The 15,126-nt window shown below is 43.9% G+C and overlaps 1 protein-coding gene across 1 annotated transcript in view; it reads right to left on the bottom strand.

Annotated features, from left to right (window-relative positions):
• The window catches only part of C8H11orf16 (chromosome 8 C11orf16 homolog), a 23,254-nt gene extending 9,344 nt beyond the window's left edge, over positions 1 to 13,910 (bottom strand). The window contains 7 exon segments of the mRNA XM_077113941.1: positions 2 to 194; positions 197 to 406; positions 977 to 978; positions 1,059 to 1,294; positions 9,625 to 9,782; positions 13,002 to 13,160; positions 13,801 to 13,910. Coding sequence (XP_076970056.1) covers positions 2 to 194; positions 197 to 406; positions 977 to 978; positions 1,059 to 1,294; positions 9,625 to 9,782; positions 13,002 to 13,143 — 941 coding nt within the window. The 5' untranslated portion in view covers positions 13,144 to 13,160; positions 13,801 to 13,910.
• Positions 13,911 to 15,126: the final 1,216 nt, after the last annotated feature.

Here is a 15,126-nt window from a genome sequence, read left to right on the forward strand (position 1 = left end):
TGGACCCTGTGAGGGCAAAATCTGTATTGTGGGCTTTAGCTCTGTCTCTGTACACTCTCTGGCTGGGATCTCAGAGGTCCTGGTTAAAGGTCACCAGGTGGTTTCAGCCAAGGGGCAGCAGCAGAGGCAGCCCTGGCACAGCAGCTGGCAGCAGGCGTGGGAATGACAGGGAGGGCACAGAAATGCAGTGCCTGAAGCCTGTTGGTGACACATATGGTGACTGGCTCCAGCAGACAGCAGCAAAGGGCCCAGAGGAGGGGATTGGAGTTCTCCCTAGTGAAAGGCCTATGCAGTCTCTCCACAGCCTTCTTCCAGACAGCTGGTGGCACCCACCTGATCCCACCTAGAGGCACTTTTGCTGTCTTGCCATTCCAAAAGTTAACAGTGATTTCTTTATCCTTCGATGCTACAGAACAGAAAAGGGCAATAGTCTTCTTATAATTACCTCTTCTTTATTGTGGGGATAATGGTTCTCACATCCCCAGAGGCAGACTCTGAGCAGCCCCCTCTCTTTGCTATGCTAGGCTCATCATGCACGATCTCCTGGGAAAAGTCTCAGGAATGTTCCCCTCACCTGCTCCACATTTTCCCACCACTTTTCAGTGGACTTGAGTGAGCCTCCCTATCTCCTGTTCTGTAAGATGACCCAGAAGGGCCCATTTTTTCATGTCAAACCCAAAACGCATCCTGAGGTGTGAAAAGGTAAGCAGTAGCCTCCTTCTGTCATTCTCTATGAGTTACAATGATACAAATGGGAAGGCCTGGTGGGGGCGAATCACAAGTACTGGTTTGACCCCACAATAACCCCACCACACCAGGGTTTAGTTAACAAACTGCACATGGTAGTTTCAGGCCATTTTGCCTTGATTAAAAAAAATATTTAAAAACCCGATAAATATGATTTATATCTGTTGCCACCCCCAGGATTAAACTACAAGTGAGGGGATAAGGATTTTTTAAAAAATACTTCTAAGACCCCTAAGTAGCAGAGATATCCTTTGCTCTCGCCTAAGGCCTTGCTTGTCATGGAAACTGGTAGGTAAGAGCAGCTTCCCTACCTCTCTAAGGGTCTCTTGGTCTCCAAGCTCAAGAGAACAGTGCCAGCACCATATCACTATTGGTCTGGCTCCCAGGGTGCTAGCACCTTGTCCCCAGGTTGCAATGAGTATTCCAAGGAAGGTGAGAACTGAATGACATCTTCCTCCAGGCCCACATTCTGTTACTGGGCTGGCAGCTTTGGACGTGCGACAAAGGGAACCTCAAATTCTACAAGGAAGGTCCCTTGCCTCTCCAGCTGTGGGAAAGAAAACAGCCAGAATAAGACTGGCATTAGATAGTAAAAAAGGGTGCATCAGTGATCCCCTGTGATGTCCTAGAACTGGACCCATGATCTTCCTTGCAAACAGTAAGGACCATCTAAACAAGAGACAGGGGACAAGCTGCTCAGAGTTGAGTATGGCAAAGACAGGCAGGCTGTGGGGCTAATGCTCATCCCTCTACCTCTTGTTGCAATGGGCATCTCTTAATTCCTTCTTGAATTTCTCTTCTGTCCTCTTCCCTCCCCTTTAATTCTTTTCTCCTACCTATATATATATATTTTTAACTTTTTAAATTGTATTATATAACATATATACAAAGCAAAAAAGAAAAAAGCAATAATTTTCAAAGCACTCTTCAATAAGTAGTTACAGGAGAGATCCCAGAGTTTTTAATGGGCTACCATACTGTATTAGTTAGGGTTCTCTAGAGAAACAGAATCAACAGCAAATATAAAATTTATAAAAGTGTCTCACATGACTGTGGGAACACAGGGTCCAAAATCCATAGGGCAGGCTGTGAAGCCAATGATTCCAGTGCAGGGTCTGGATGAACTCCACAGGAAAGGCTTGCCGGCCGAAGCAGGAAGAGAGCCTGTCTCTTCTGAATCCTCCTTAAAAGGCTTCCAGTAATCAGACTGAGCATCATTCATTGTAGAAGACACTCCCCTTGGCTGATTACAAATGGAATCAACTGTGGATGCAGCTGGTGTGATCATGATCTAATTCTACAAAATGTCCTCATTGCAAAAGACAGGCCAGCACTTGCCCAACCAGACAAACAGGTACCACCACTTGGCCAAGTTGACACATGAAACTGACCATGACAGTCCACCCCTTGTCAACTTGTCAGCTATATATACCACCTTAAACCATACCTAGTTTCTAAATAAAAAACACTAAAACACACATTTTTTTCTTTCACCTAACAATACTCAACTGTCCTACATTTAACTGGAAACACAGTAACTCTCTCCACAATAGGGTGCAAGTCCTTAGGTAATATTCATTCTTAAACTTAATATCTTACAACTTAAATAGTATAACAGGAACAAAACAGCATCACAGTCCTCACTTCTGTAACTGATCACATGGTTGTTGTTCATATTTATCACTACCTTCTTCCACTACCCATTCCATGTTCCCTTTACCCGCAGCAAGCACTTCAGCTGGCCATGGTTCTTTTCCTGGTGGGGTGACCCAAACCTTCATTCCTGAAGTTTCAGGCCTATTGGTAGTTCTACCTGAATTGGGTTGTTGCAGTTTTCCATTGATTTTAATCACAGGGCATGGTGATAATAACAGACACCCTAGGGGATCTCCTATATTCCAAGAAAACTCTTCTTTACCTCCATTGTATAGTTGCAGTCCGATTTCCCCCTGATAGGGTCAATCACCCCAGACAATAATGCAATCTCCTTCTTGGCTTGTTGATCCAGGGGTATCAGTAGCCCAAAGTGACCAGGTGGCAGTTTTTACTTTCAGTTCAGTGAAATCATTGTTGTTTCTCCTGGAGGAAGCATTCCCCATTTTGGAATAAAACCCATAGACCAGCAGAGCCCAGGTTCACAGGGACAGGAAGCAAAAACTTTCCTAGTGGATCACTAGGGGTAATAGTGAGTGGTACCACCCCCATTTCCACCCCTTGGTTCCTGGACCCATGGATCCTGGCTATGGGAGAAACAGCACCATACGGCAAATGCTGATTCAGAGCATATACAGCTTCCTGGAGAACATTACTCCAGCCTTTCAAGGTACTGCCACCTAGTTGGCACTGTAATTGAGTTTTCAAAAGGCCATTCCACTATTCTATCAATCCAGCTGCTTCTGGATGGTGGGGAACATGGTAAGACCAGAGAATTCCATGAGCATGTGCCCATTCCCACACTTCATTTGCTGTAAAGTGTGTTCCTTGATCAGAAGCAATGCTATGTGGAATACCATGATGATGGATAAGGCATTTTGTAAGCCCACAGATGGTAGATTTGGCAGAAGCATTGCATGCAGGGAAAGCAAACCCATATCCAGAGTATTTGTCTGTTCCAGTTAGAACAAATTGCTGCTCCTTCCATGAAGGGAGTGGTCCAAAGTAACCAACCTGCCACCATGTAGCTGGCTGGTCACCTCAGGGAATGGTGCCATAGCGGGGGCTAAGTGTAAGTCTCTGCTGCTGGCAGACTGGGCAATCAGCAGTGGCTGTAGCCAAGTCAGCCTTGGTGAGTGGAAGTCCATGTTGCTGAGCCCATGCATAACCTCCATCCCTACAACCATGACCACTTTGTTCATGAGCCCACTGGGCAATGACAGGAGTTGCTGGGGAAAGAGGCTGACTGGTATCCACAGAACGGGTCATCTTATCCACTTGATTATTAAAACCTTCCTCTGCTGAAGTCACCCTCTGGTGTGCATTCACATGGGACACAAATATGTTCATGTTTTTAGCTCACTCAGAAAGGTCTATCCACATACTTCTTCCCCAGACCTCTTTGTCACCAATTTTCCAATTATGGTCTTTTCAAGTCCCTGACCATCCAGCCAAACCATTGGCAACAGCCCATGAATCAGTATACAAACGCACCTCTGGCCAGTTTTCCTTCCAAGCAAAATGAACAACCAGGTGCACTGCTCGAAGTTCTGCCCACTGGGAAGATTTCCCCTCACCAATGTCCTTCAAGGACACCCCAGAAAGGGGTTGTAGTGCTACAGCTGTCCACTTTCAGGTGGTACCTGCATATTGTGCTGAACCATCTGTAAACCAGGCCCGAGTTTTCTCTTCCTCAGTCAATTCACTGTAAGGAACTCCCCAAGAGACCACAGCTGTGGTCTGGGAAAGACAAGGTAATGTGGCACGAGCGGAGACCACGGGTATTTGGGTCATGTCTTCATGTATCTTACTTGTGCCTTCAGGACCTGCTCTGGCCCTATCTCGTATATACCATTTCCATTTTACAACAGAGTACTGCTGCGCACGCCCAACTTTATGGCTTGGTGGGTCAGACAACACCCAGCTCATGATAGGCAACTCAGGTCTCATGGTAACTTGGTGGCCCATGGTTAAGCGTTCAGTCTCTACTAAGGTCCAAAAGCTGTTTCTCAAAAGGACAGTAGTTATCTGCAGCAGATAGTAAGGCTTTGCTCCAAAATCCTAAGGGTCTGCGTTGTGATTCTCCCATATGGGCCTGCCAAAGGCTCCAGACAGCATCTCTATTTGCCACTGACACTTTCAGCACCATTGGATCTGCTGGATCATATGGCCCAAGTGGCAGAGCTGCTTGTACAGTAGCCTGGACCTGTTGCAGAGCCTCCTCTTGTTCAGGACCCCAATCAAAATTAGCAGTTTTCTGGTCACTCGATAAATGGGCTAGAGTAGCACACCCAAATGAGGAATATGTTGTCACCAAAATCCAAAGAGACCAACTAGGCATTTTGCCTCTTTTTTGGTCATAGGAGGGGCCACTTATCCTTTACCTTAGAAGGGATATCTCGACATAGCCCACATCACTGGACACCTAGAAATTTCGCTGAGGTGTAAGGCCTCTGTATTTTTGTTGGATTTATCTCCCATCCTCTGACATGCAAATGCCTTACCAGTAAGTCTAGAGTAGTTGCTACTTTTTGTTCACTAGGTCCAATCAACATGATATCATCAGTATAATGGATCAGTGTGATGTCTTGTGGGAGGGAGAAACGATCAGGGTCCCTGCGGATAAGATTATGACATAGGGCTGGAGAGTTCATATACCCCTGAGGTAGGACAGTGAAAGTATATTGCTGACCTTGCCAGCTGAAAGCAAACTGTTTCTGGTGGTCCTTACTAATAGCTATTGAGAAAGAAATATTTGTCAGATCAATAGCTGCATACCAGGTACCAGGGGATGTACTGATTTTCTCAAGCAATGATACCACACCTAAAACAGCAGCTGCAATTGGAGTCACCATCTGGTTGAGCTTACAATAATCCACTGGCATCCTCCAAGACCCATTTGTTTTCTGCACAGGCCAAATAGGAGAGTTGAATGAGTATGTGGTGGGAATCACCACCCCTGCATCCTTCAAGTCCTTACGAGTGGCAGTAATCTTTGCAATCCCTCCGAGAATCCAGTATTGCTTCTGATTTACTATTGTCCTAAGCAGGGGTAGTTCTAGTGGCTTCCACTTGGCCTTTCTCACCATAATAGTGCTCACTGCACGAGTTGGAGAGCCAATGTAGGGATTCTGCCAGTTGCTCAGAATGTCTATACCAATTATACATTCTGGAACTAGGGAAATAACTACAGAATGGGTCCAGAGCTCCATTGGACCCACTCTGAGATGGACCTGAGCTAGAACTCCATTGATCACCTGGCCTCCATAAGCACCCACTGACTGGTAGACCAGAGTGATGTTTTGAGTCCCCTGGAATTAATGTCACTTCTGAACCAGTGTCTAATAATCCCCGAAATATCTGATCATTTCCTTTTCCCAAATGCAGTACCCTGGTAAAAGGCTATCAGTCTCCTTGGTGAAGGCTTGGAGGAAGATTAACAGTACAGATTTGTGGCAGTGTAACAGGGTCTCCCCCAAAGGGACCTGGCCTCCCCTTCATTCAAGGGGCTCTGGGTCTGTAAACTGTCTCAAGTCTGGAAATTGATTAAGGGGACGTGACTCTGTGTTTTTGTAATTCAGGTTAGACTTCTGTTCACTTGATCTAGAACTCTTTTGTTTATACAGCTCAAAGAAGAATTTAGTAGACTGCCCTTCTATTGTATTTCTAGATACCCCATGATTTACTAGCCAATGCCACAAATCTCTGCAAGTCATATAATTTTGACGTCTGCTTTGAGTTTGCCATATATTATAATAGCCGTATCTACACTGGCTTTGGCAATTAAGTGCTGCCACCTGGCTTCTGCCAACTCGGGAGCCCATCATCCCCATTGTGTTTAAGGATTCCAGCTCAGTGACAGCAGTTCCTACAGTAATATCTGACCTACAGAGAAGCACAACCACAGAGCTCTTCAGGGATGATGGTGTTAGTCTCACAAATTTATTTCTCAGTGTACTGGTAAAATGTGCATTCTTCGGACATTCCTGGGGTGTAAGAGCACACTTTGCATGATAAATCCACTCTAACATTCCAATCTCTCTAAGCCTCTGGATCCCCTCATCTACATTATACGAGGGCAGTTCTGGCATTTCAACCTCAGGTAATGTCGGCCACCTTTTGACCTATGTTTCAACCAACAATCCAAACAAACTGTTAAAATACCTTTTCTAACCCCTCGAGCTATAACACTGAATGCAGAATCTCTGCCTAGTGGGCCCATATCAATAAATTCAGCCTGATCCAGCCTTATATTCCTCCCACCATTATCCTACACCCTTAAAATCTATTGCCACACATAGATTGCCCCTGATTTCTGTCTATAAAAATTGGAAAACCGCACAGTTCTTTTGGAGTATAACATACCTCCTCATGTGTGATACTTTGTATCTCACCTTTAGGGGCCTGTTGGGACTTTAGCCTAGTTATAGGTCTAGAAGAAATGAGGGGTGGTGGGGGTGGGTCATGAAAAGAATTTGAATTATCTTCCAAGTCATTTGCTCAGAGCCTTCATTTGCAGTTTCATCTGGTGAAACAGGATTAATCACTCTAGGGCTAATACCTTCAGGAGGAAGTTGGGTGGCCAACTCCTCAAGGCAGGCTGAAGGTGGGGTGGCTATGTCCTCAGGGCAGACTATTACAGGGTTATCTAGAAGAAGACTCAGCATGACCTAGGGTTTCAACCTCACCCCCGACTTCATTATCAATCCATATGTCACCATCCCATTTTTCAGGGTCCCACTCCTTCCCAATCAATGCCCTCACTTTAACAGCAGACACCATGCAACACTGAGATTTCAGTTTACTTTTAAAGTTGCTACTCTAACAATAAGATTCTGAGTCTGATTTTCAGAGATCTCAAGTCTATGGCTACAGGAAATAAGATTTTCCTTCAGGATACTCATAGAAACATTCACATCTATCAGACAGCACTGAAGCTTCTTGTTTGAAGCCTTAAGCCCATCCCTTTCACTCCTTAATTTAGCCTGTGTATCTAACAACAACCAGCCAACATCTCCAAACCTCTTATTTCCACAAAACTCTGTAAAAGTGTCAAAAACATTATTCCACAGAGTCTGGCTTCGTACAAGCAAAGTATTAAGAGAACTGAATGGTGATATTTTGACTATCTCTTTTGCCAACTCACTCCATGGATTGGGAGTGTCATTTTGATTATGGGAATCAGAGTCCTTAGTGTCTTTGAGCCCAGTCAGAATAGAAAACCATTCATAAAAATCCATTTTTAAGATTCTGTTTCTTAAGAACCACTCCTGGTACCAAGATGTATTAGTTAGGGTTCTCTAGAGAAACAGAATCATCAGCAAATATAAAATTTATAAAAGTATCTCATGTGACTGTGGGACCATAAGGTCCAAAATCCATAGGACAGGCTGTGAAGCCAGTGATTCTGATGGAGGATCTGGACGAACTCCACAGGAGAGGCTCGCCAGCCAAAGCAGGAAGAGAGCCTGTCTCTTCTGAATCCTCCTTAAAAAGCTTCCCGTGATTAGACTGAGCATCACTCATTATAGAAGACACTCCCCTTGGCTGATTACAAATGGAATTGGCTGTGGATGCAGCTGACATGATCATGATCTAATTCTACAAAATGTCCTCATTGCAAAAGACAGGCCAGCACTTGCCCAACCAGACAAACAGGTATCACCACTTGGCCAAGTTGACACATGAAGCTGACCATGATACATACCATTCTCTCAGATTTTTCCTTTTAGCTGCTCCAGAACACAGGAGGCTAGAAGGAAGAAATAGTTTTCTAGCATCACAAGTGACTTTTTTTTTGCGTGTGAAAAACAACATATACAAAAACAGCAATAAATTTCAAAGCACAGCACAAGAATTAGCTGTAGAATAGATTTCAGAGTTTGGTATGGGTTACAATTCCACAATTTTATGTTTTTACTTCTAGCTGCTCTAAGCTCTGGAGACTAAAAGAAATATAATTTAATGATTCAGCAGTCATACTGGTTTGTTAAACCCTACCTTCTCTGTATAGCTCCACCATCAACTTTGATCTTTCTACCTGACTCTCTAGGGGTATTCGGGCTACGGCCATTCTAACTTTTTCATGTTGGAAGGGGCTGTCAATAATATGGGGTAGGGAGATGGAACTATCTGATGTTCTGCAGAAGCTGGGGCCTCTAGATTTCAGAACTTATCTGGTCCAGGGACCCATTTGGAGGTTTCTCTTATCTGTATTTTTGGCCTACAGTCCCCAAATGTAACTGAGACTGTTTTCCTCAATGTACTCTGCCTTTCCCTGTACCAGCATCTCCCCACATAAAGAAGTGTTATTGGCATGTCCAAGACCAATCAGGGTTGATTTATTATTCATCCTTGAAGTCCACATACGGGAGGTAGGCAAGGAATGGTTGTGGCCAGGCACTGCCATTACAGTCTAAAGAGACATGTCAGCTAAGCAAACAAATAACATAAAAGAGGCCAGGAAAAGTGTTTTTTTTTTGGCCTGGGCAGGCTCTGGGAATCAAACCCGGATCTCTGGCATGGCAGGCGAGAATTCTGCCACCTAACCACTATTGCCTGCCTGCCAGGAAAAGATTTTAAGTTTATTAAAAATACAAGCTGTTCTATTTCTCTTCAATCACAGATTTTGAAGATCATAATAGTCTATGATTTTGAAGAGAAATAAAATCTGATGACAATTTTTTTTGTCAAATCAACAAAACAGAACAACCTATATTTGAGCAAAACTCTGTTAACATTTAATTTGAATTTTTATGTTAGTTACTGGAAAATGATAGTATGACTTTTGATTGGAAATTCTATGATTAATATTTTTTTGAGAGCTCATACTAGTTTTCCTTCTATGAATCCACATTCACAAAGTTGAATTTCAAAGGAAAAAAATCCCAAAGTAAGTGCCATTGATGTAAAGCAACACCTGGCTTCTGGTATACCAAGGATGGCTCCATGTGCCTTCCATGGGCACATGTGGGCAAGCACATTTTCCTCCTCTTTTTCTTAGGCTGGTGCCCATACTTCAACATACTAAATTTTCATGAAAAAGCCCTTTTAATATATATTTTCCTTACTGACATTATATTTTCCCTTCTACAGCCTGGCCATGGCAGATCTTGGCTTATTTAAGAAACTGAATTGCTAGGCACACCTAACTGAAGCTAATCAAGTATGACAGGGCCACCCCAGAGGAGCCTGCCAGAGAGATGTTGGCAGCCAGGGACTTGCCTCTGGAGCAGGCTTTAGCTGAGCCCAGTAATAAAAGCCATCGGGTTCCTTTCTTGCCAGTACCAATGAGTCAGCAGCATCTCCAACAATTTCCAGCCAGCCAGGCCTCTGCCATACCGGGTTGGCAATGTGGAGACATGAATGATAATAATTCCTGGGAAAAAGCAAATTGAAAATGGAGGTTAAGAAGAACAAGCCCCCAAATCATCCAGAATCCTGTTTCACAGTTATATCTGAGTTTCTATGACATAGAAGAATATGTGGAATAGAAACGTATGTGAAAAATGGCAAACGTTGACTACCAGGAGGTGAACTGTGAGAAGAGGCAAAAGGAAAGGACAATGAAGAGAATCATCATTTGTGGATTGGGAATTGCACCCACATAATTAAAATGTAATTAGCCTTAGGCCATCTGCTCTCCTACTACATGCCTAGTAATAAACTATTCCTCTCTTTGAAAAAAAAGTTAACTATTTAAAGCAAACTTAGTGATAGTGTATTGTGGGGTTTATAAAATAGCAGAAGAGACTGGAGGTGGGGGTAGAACGGAAGTGTTATGTAGGGGGTTCTTAAGTGAAATAAATTACTTAAAAATAATATTTGTGCTGGTTTGAAAGGATGTATATCCCCTAGAAAAGACATGTTTTAATCTAAATCCCATTTCATAGAGTAATCCCTATTCAATACTGTGTGTTTGAAACTAATCAGATCATCTCCCTGGATGATGTGATTTAATCAAGAGTGATTGTTAAACTGGATTAGATGACGACATGTCCCATTTGCGTGGGTCTAGATTAGTTTCTGGAGTCCTATAAAAGAGGAAATATTTTGGAGAATGAAGGAGATTCGGAGAGAACAGAGAATGCTGCAGCACGACGAAGCAGAGAGTCCATGAGTCAGCGACCTTTGGTGATGAAGAAGGAAAACACCTTCAGGGGAGCTTCATGAAACTGGAAGCCAGGACAGAAAGCTATCAGATAACGCCATGTTCACCATGTGCCCTTCCAGCTGAGAAAGAAGCCCTGATTATCTTCGCCATGTGCCTTCTCACTTGAGAGAGAAACCCTGAACTTCACTGGCCTTCTTGAACCAAGGTATCTTTCTCCGGATGCCTTAAATTGAACATGTCTATAGACTTGTTTTAATTGGGTCATTTTCTCAACCTTAGAACTATAAACTAGCAACTCATTAAATTCCCCTTTTTAAAAGCCATTCCATTTCTGGTATATTGCATTCCAGCAGCTAGCAAACTAGAATAGCATATAACTTAAAAGGAGACTGCATAAAGTTAGAGTAAATGCTAAAAAAATAAATAAATAAAACAAAAGATGTAGCTAGTAAGCCAATAATACAGATAAAATTAAATCACACACACACCAAAATACACATGGGACATACTGAAAACACAATAGCAAGATGGTAGATATAAACACAACCATACTGATTATTAAATTAAATGCAAATCATCTAAACACTATGATTGAAAGGCAGAGATTACAGTCAGGGATTTAAAAAAAAATACAAAACAAGAGTAACAATATGCTATCCATAAGAATTTGTTGATCCGTGACACTGACTAACGTCCCTCAGGTCTACAAAGATATGGAATATTATCTTCTTTATATCCAGGAAATTGGGAGATAGTATAGAAGGAGAGCCCAATGAGCTCCTCTCTTCAAGTGGGCCAATAAATTTTTAATCAATAAATAATTTCTGAGAGCCAACGATTATATGTGTGTGTGTGTGTGTATATATATATACATATATACATATACATACACATAATTAGCCTTTATAGATTCAGATTAATTTATGCAGGTTCTGAGGCTAGACAACAGAGAGACCAAGCATTCTAGTTTGCTAGCTGCTGGAATGCAATACACCAGAAACGGAATGGCTTTTAAAAAGGGGAATTAAATGAGTTGCTAGTTTACAGTTCTAAGGCTGAGAAAATGTCCCAATTAAAACAAGTCTATAGAAATGTCCAATTTAAGGCATCTGGGAAAAGATACCTTGGTTCAAGAAGGCCAATGGCATTCAACATTTCTCTCAGCTGGAAGGGCACATGGCAAACATGGCAGTGTCTGCTGGTTTTCACGTGGCTCTACCAGAAGGGACTCTCTACAAAATGTTTCCTCTTTTAAAGGATTCCAGCAAGCAACTCCACCTTCACTGGGTAGAGACACACCTCCATGGAAACCATCTAATCAAAAGTTACCACCCACAGGGTGGGCCACGGTGGCTCAGCAGGTAAGAATGCTTGCCTGCCAAGCCCGAGGACCCAGGTTCGATTCCTGGTGCCTGCCCACGTAAAAAAAAAAAAAAAAAAGTTACCACCCACAATTGGGTGGGTCACATCTTCATGGAAACAATCAAAATGCTCCCACCTAGCAATATTGAATGAGGATCAAAGGGCATGGCTTTTCTGGGGTCCACCACAGATTCAGACCAGCACATCAAAAAAGAGATCTCAAAGAAGTATGCAAGATGGTAATACCGAAGGAGCAAAACTGAATAGACCCTTGGAGCTGTGGTTTCAGATGGGATGAGGAAGTGTTCGAACAGCACAAAAAAAGCTGATTAAGGACCTGTGCACCAGAAAAAAGGAGATGCTACTTTTAGGAAATTTCATGGGGAGGGCCGAACTTGGGGAAACAGTGAGGTCAGACTTTGGGTTTCTATGGAGGCTATGAAGAATGGTCAGGGGCCTGAAGCTTGAATGCAAAGGATGCTCAACTCTGGCCTTGGACTGGATGGTCCACACAGGTGGACCAAGGAAGGGAGCAGCTATTAAGACAGTCCAAGCTGGTATATACCTAACTTGAATTGAATAACATGGACACAAGTCCCTAGAATTTGCATCTACTTATAAGCTGAGGTTCCTTTGCACTCTTGTCTAACAGTATTCCCATTTTAGACAGCTGGTTTGGATGTCATTCAGGAAAATCTAGGAGAATTGAGGGATGTATGAAGTCGCCTAAAGAGGAATCTGGAGCTCACCTTATTTATTAATCACAGAAACCCTAACTTCTCACATGGAGGCAGGGGAAATTTTATAAGACTCACAGTTGATGGTAAAATGACCTAGAAAACTTTATAACTGCATGATCCTCGACTGCCTTCTCTCACACATGCGAGGCATGACATCCACACTCTGCTACTAGGTGGAGTAAAAGCCAGCTCAGCCCTTGAGGTTACTGATTGTATAACAGCCTCATGACTCTGTTCAGGCAAATCACCAGCAAAACAGTAAAGAACACTTTCAGCCTTCCCCAGAAGCAAGTTCTCTTCCTCAAGCACACCAACCAGAGTTAAGAACAAAGAAGAAAAAGAAAGGTGCATACCATTCTCTTCAAAGGGGGAAAGACAGGTACCTGTGAGGGGGTTATGCCTGGTGAGCCAGGGAACTCTGAGGGCAAAGGGGCAGGTGAAGGATAGGTCCCAGCAAGCGGCTTTCAGGGTTGTGGCCACACTGCAGTATTTGAGCAGCAGTATCCTAGGCCCTGCTGAAGATTCCATGGCCTTTGAGATTCGACCTGAGAACAAACACCACCATTACAGCCCATGGCAGAGCAGAAGGTACCTGGCTCGGGCAGGGCTCAGCTCCATGGGTTTGTTGTCTCTCTGGGGACAAGTGTGTCAATGCACTGCCCCACCTTCTCCCACAGTAGCTCTGTTTCCTCTTTGTATCATCTGCCTCCGTGACTCCAGCTCAGGAAACAGGAGAGGGGGTTGAAAGCAAGAGCTGGGATTTTAGAGAAAGCCAGACTCTTACTTCAAGTCTACTGGCTGCATGCTCACTTTACCTTTCTGCACTTCAGTTACCACTCAGGAGATAACATATGTAAAGCACATGATTTATAAATAGTTCAATATATGTTAGATTCTTCCTACTTCCTCTCTCCAAAGGCAGGGACTTCCAGGTGGGCGTAAGACTATTTTTCTCTTCACAAATCCTAAAACCCTGACAATAAACTGACGGTTCACCAAGCCTCAGACCCCTCTCCCAGCCCAGTCACTAACTGTGGCCCCGGGTCCACCTGAACGTCCGGGGCCGTAGTCTCCTCAAACTGTTCAGGGGTCACAGTTGCCACCCAGGGGCCAAGATTAAATTCTGTGGCCCAGGTCACCCGAGTCCCTGCCTAAGTCCTCAGAACTGACCCCAAGGGGACTTACCCACAGCCCCAAACCTTAGCCTTGGTCCGTTTGTGACAGGTGGGGCTCAGGGCCTCAACCCAAGTGACTGTCGGCTGCCAAGCATGGACGAATGGCAGCAGGAATGCGGTGGGCGGAGCGAGGGTACTGAGCATGCGCAGGCCTGATGGGCGGGGCTCTGACCTCTGGGAGGCTGGGGAAGATTGGGCGAGGCCTGGTGGTGCAGCCGCCCAGAGAGAGGCCTCGGGAGGTGCAGGTGAGTGTGTTGGGGGGGAGTGGGGCACGTTCTTCATTGGTCTCTGAAAGACTGGAGGGAGCGCGGTGGCGGGGCGGAGATGGGGTGGCAGAGTAGCGTCAGTTAACGAAGAGTCACGATTCCCCCCTGCCAGAAGAGTCCAGTCACGGAGGGAAGCTTTATGGATCTGAGGGGTGTCCTCTGAAGGAGGGAGATGACCCCAAAAGAGACTCGGAGCTGTCCATCTGCCTCCATTCTCTGAAGGCAGCAGTCTGGGGTGATTGAGAACCACTGACTGGTCTGTGGGCTCTAAGATAGAATATGTAGTTTAAAACAAAATAACCAGTGTTAAAATAAATTCAGTTTGAAAGGCTAGTGGTAAATGAAAGCGAGGGGTAAGGGGTATGGTACGTGTAGTTTTTTTTTCTCTATTATCATTTTATTTCTTTTTCTGTTGTCTTTTTAGTTCTTTTTCTAAATCGATGCAAATGTACTAAGAAATGATGAATATGCAACTATGTGATGATATTAAGAATTACTGATTATATATGTAGAATGGAATGATATCTTAATGTTTTGTTTGTTAATTTTTTTAATTAATAAAAAAAGTTAAAAAAAAATAACCAAAGGTGTGAGCATGCTTGTCTGTAACAGAAGTGTGTGGTGACTATTTGCAGTGGGGGTGGGGGGACTGCTGAGCAAAGAAGCAGAAGTCCACATTCTGCCCCGATTGTAGAAACCTGGACCAATCATTCCTCCTCCCTGTATCTTGTGAAATGTGGGAGTCTTATAAAACGAGAGGATTTCCACCTCCACTTCTTGATTAAACATTCCCATTTTCGTGGGCAAACTCTGATAGCTCTCATTAGAGCAATTCTCCACAGCTGTCTCTGAGATAGCTGGAAGGGCTTCATAGTAGACACCGGTGTGAGCACAAACTCCCAGTAGGGAAGTGGAGGGGCATTCCAGCACAAGAAACGACCAGTGTCCCACGGGGTAGTGTAATCCTTATTTGCACATCCAGAGGAGGAGGCTGGTATCATGTGGCATGTGACAGTCACTGTGCCCCAGTTATGTACCCAGACTGTGTTCAATGGAGAATACCAAAAAGT

Source organism: Tamandua tetradactyla, chromosome 8 (assembly GCF_023851605.1).
Source record: "Tamandua tetradactyla isolate mTamTet1 chromosome 8, mTamTet1.pri, whole genome shotgun sequence".
In the NCBI taxonomy this organism is placed as follows: Eukaryota; Metazoa; Chordata; class Mammalia; order Pilosa; family Myrmecophagidae; genus Tamandua; species Tamandua tetradactyla.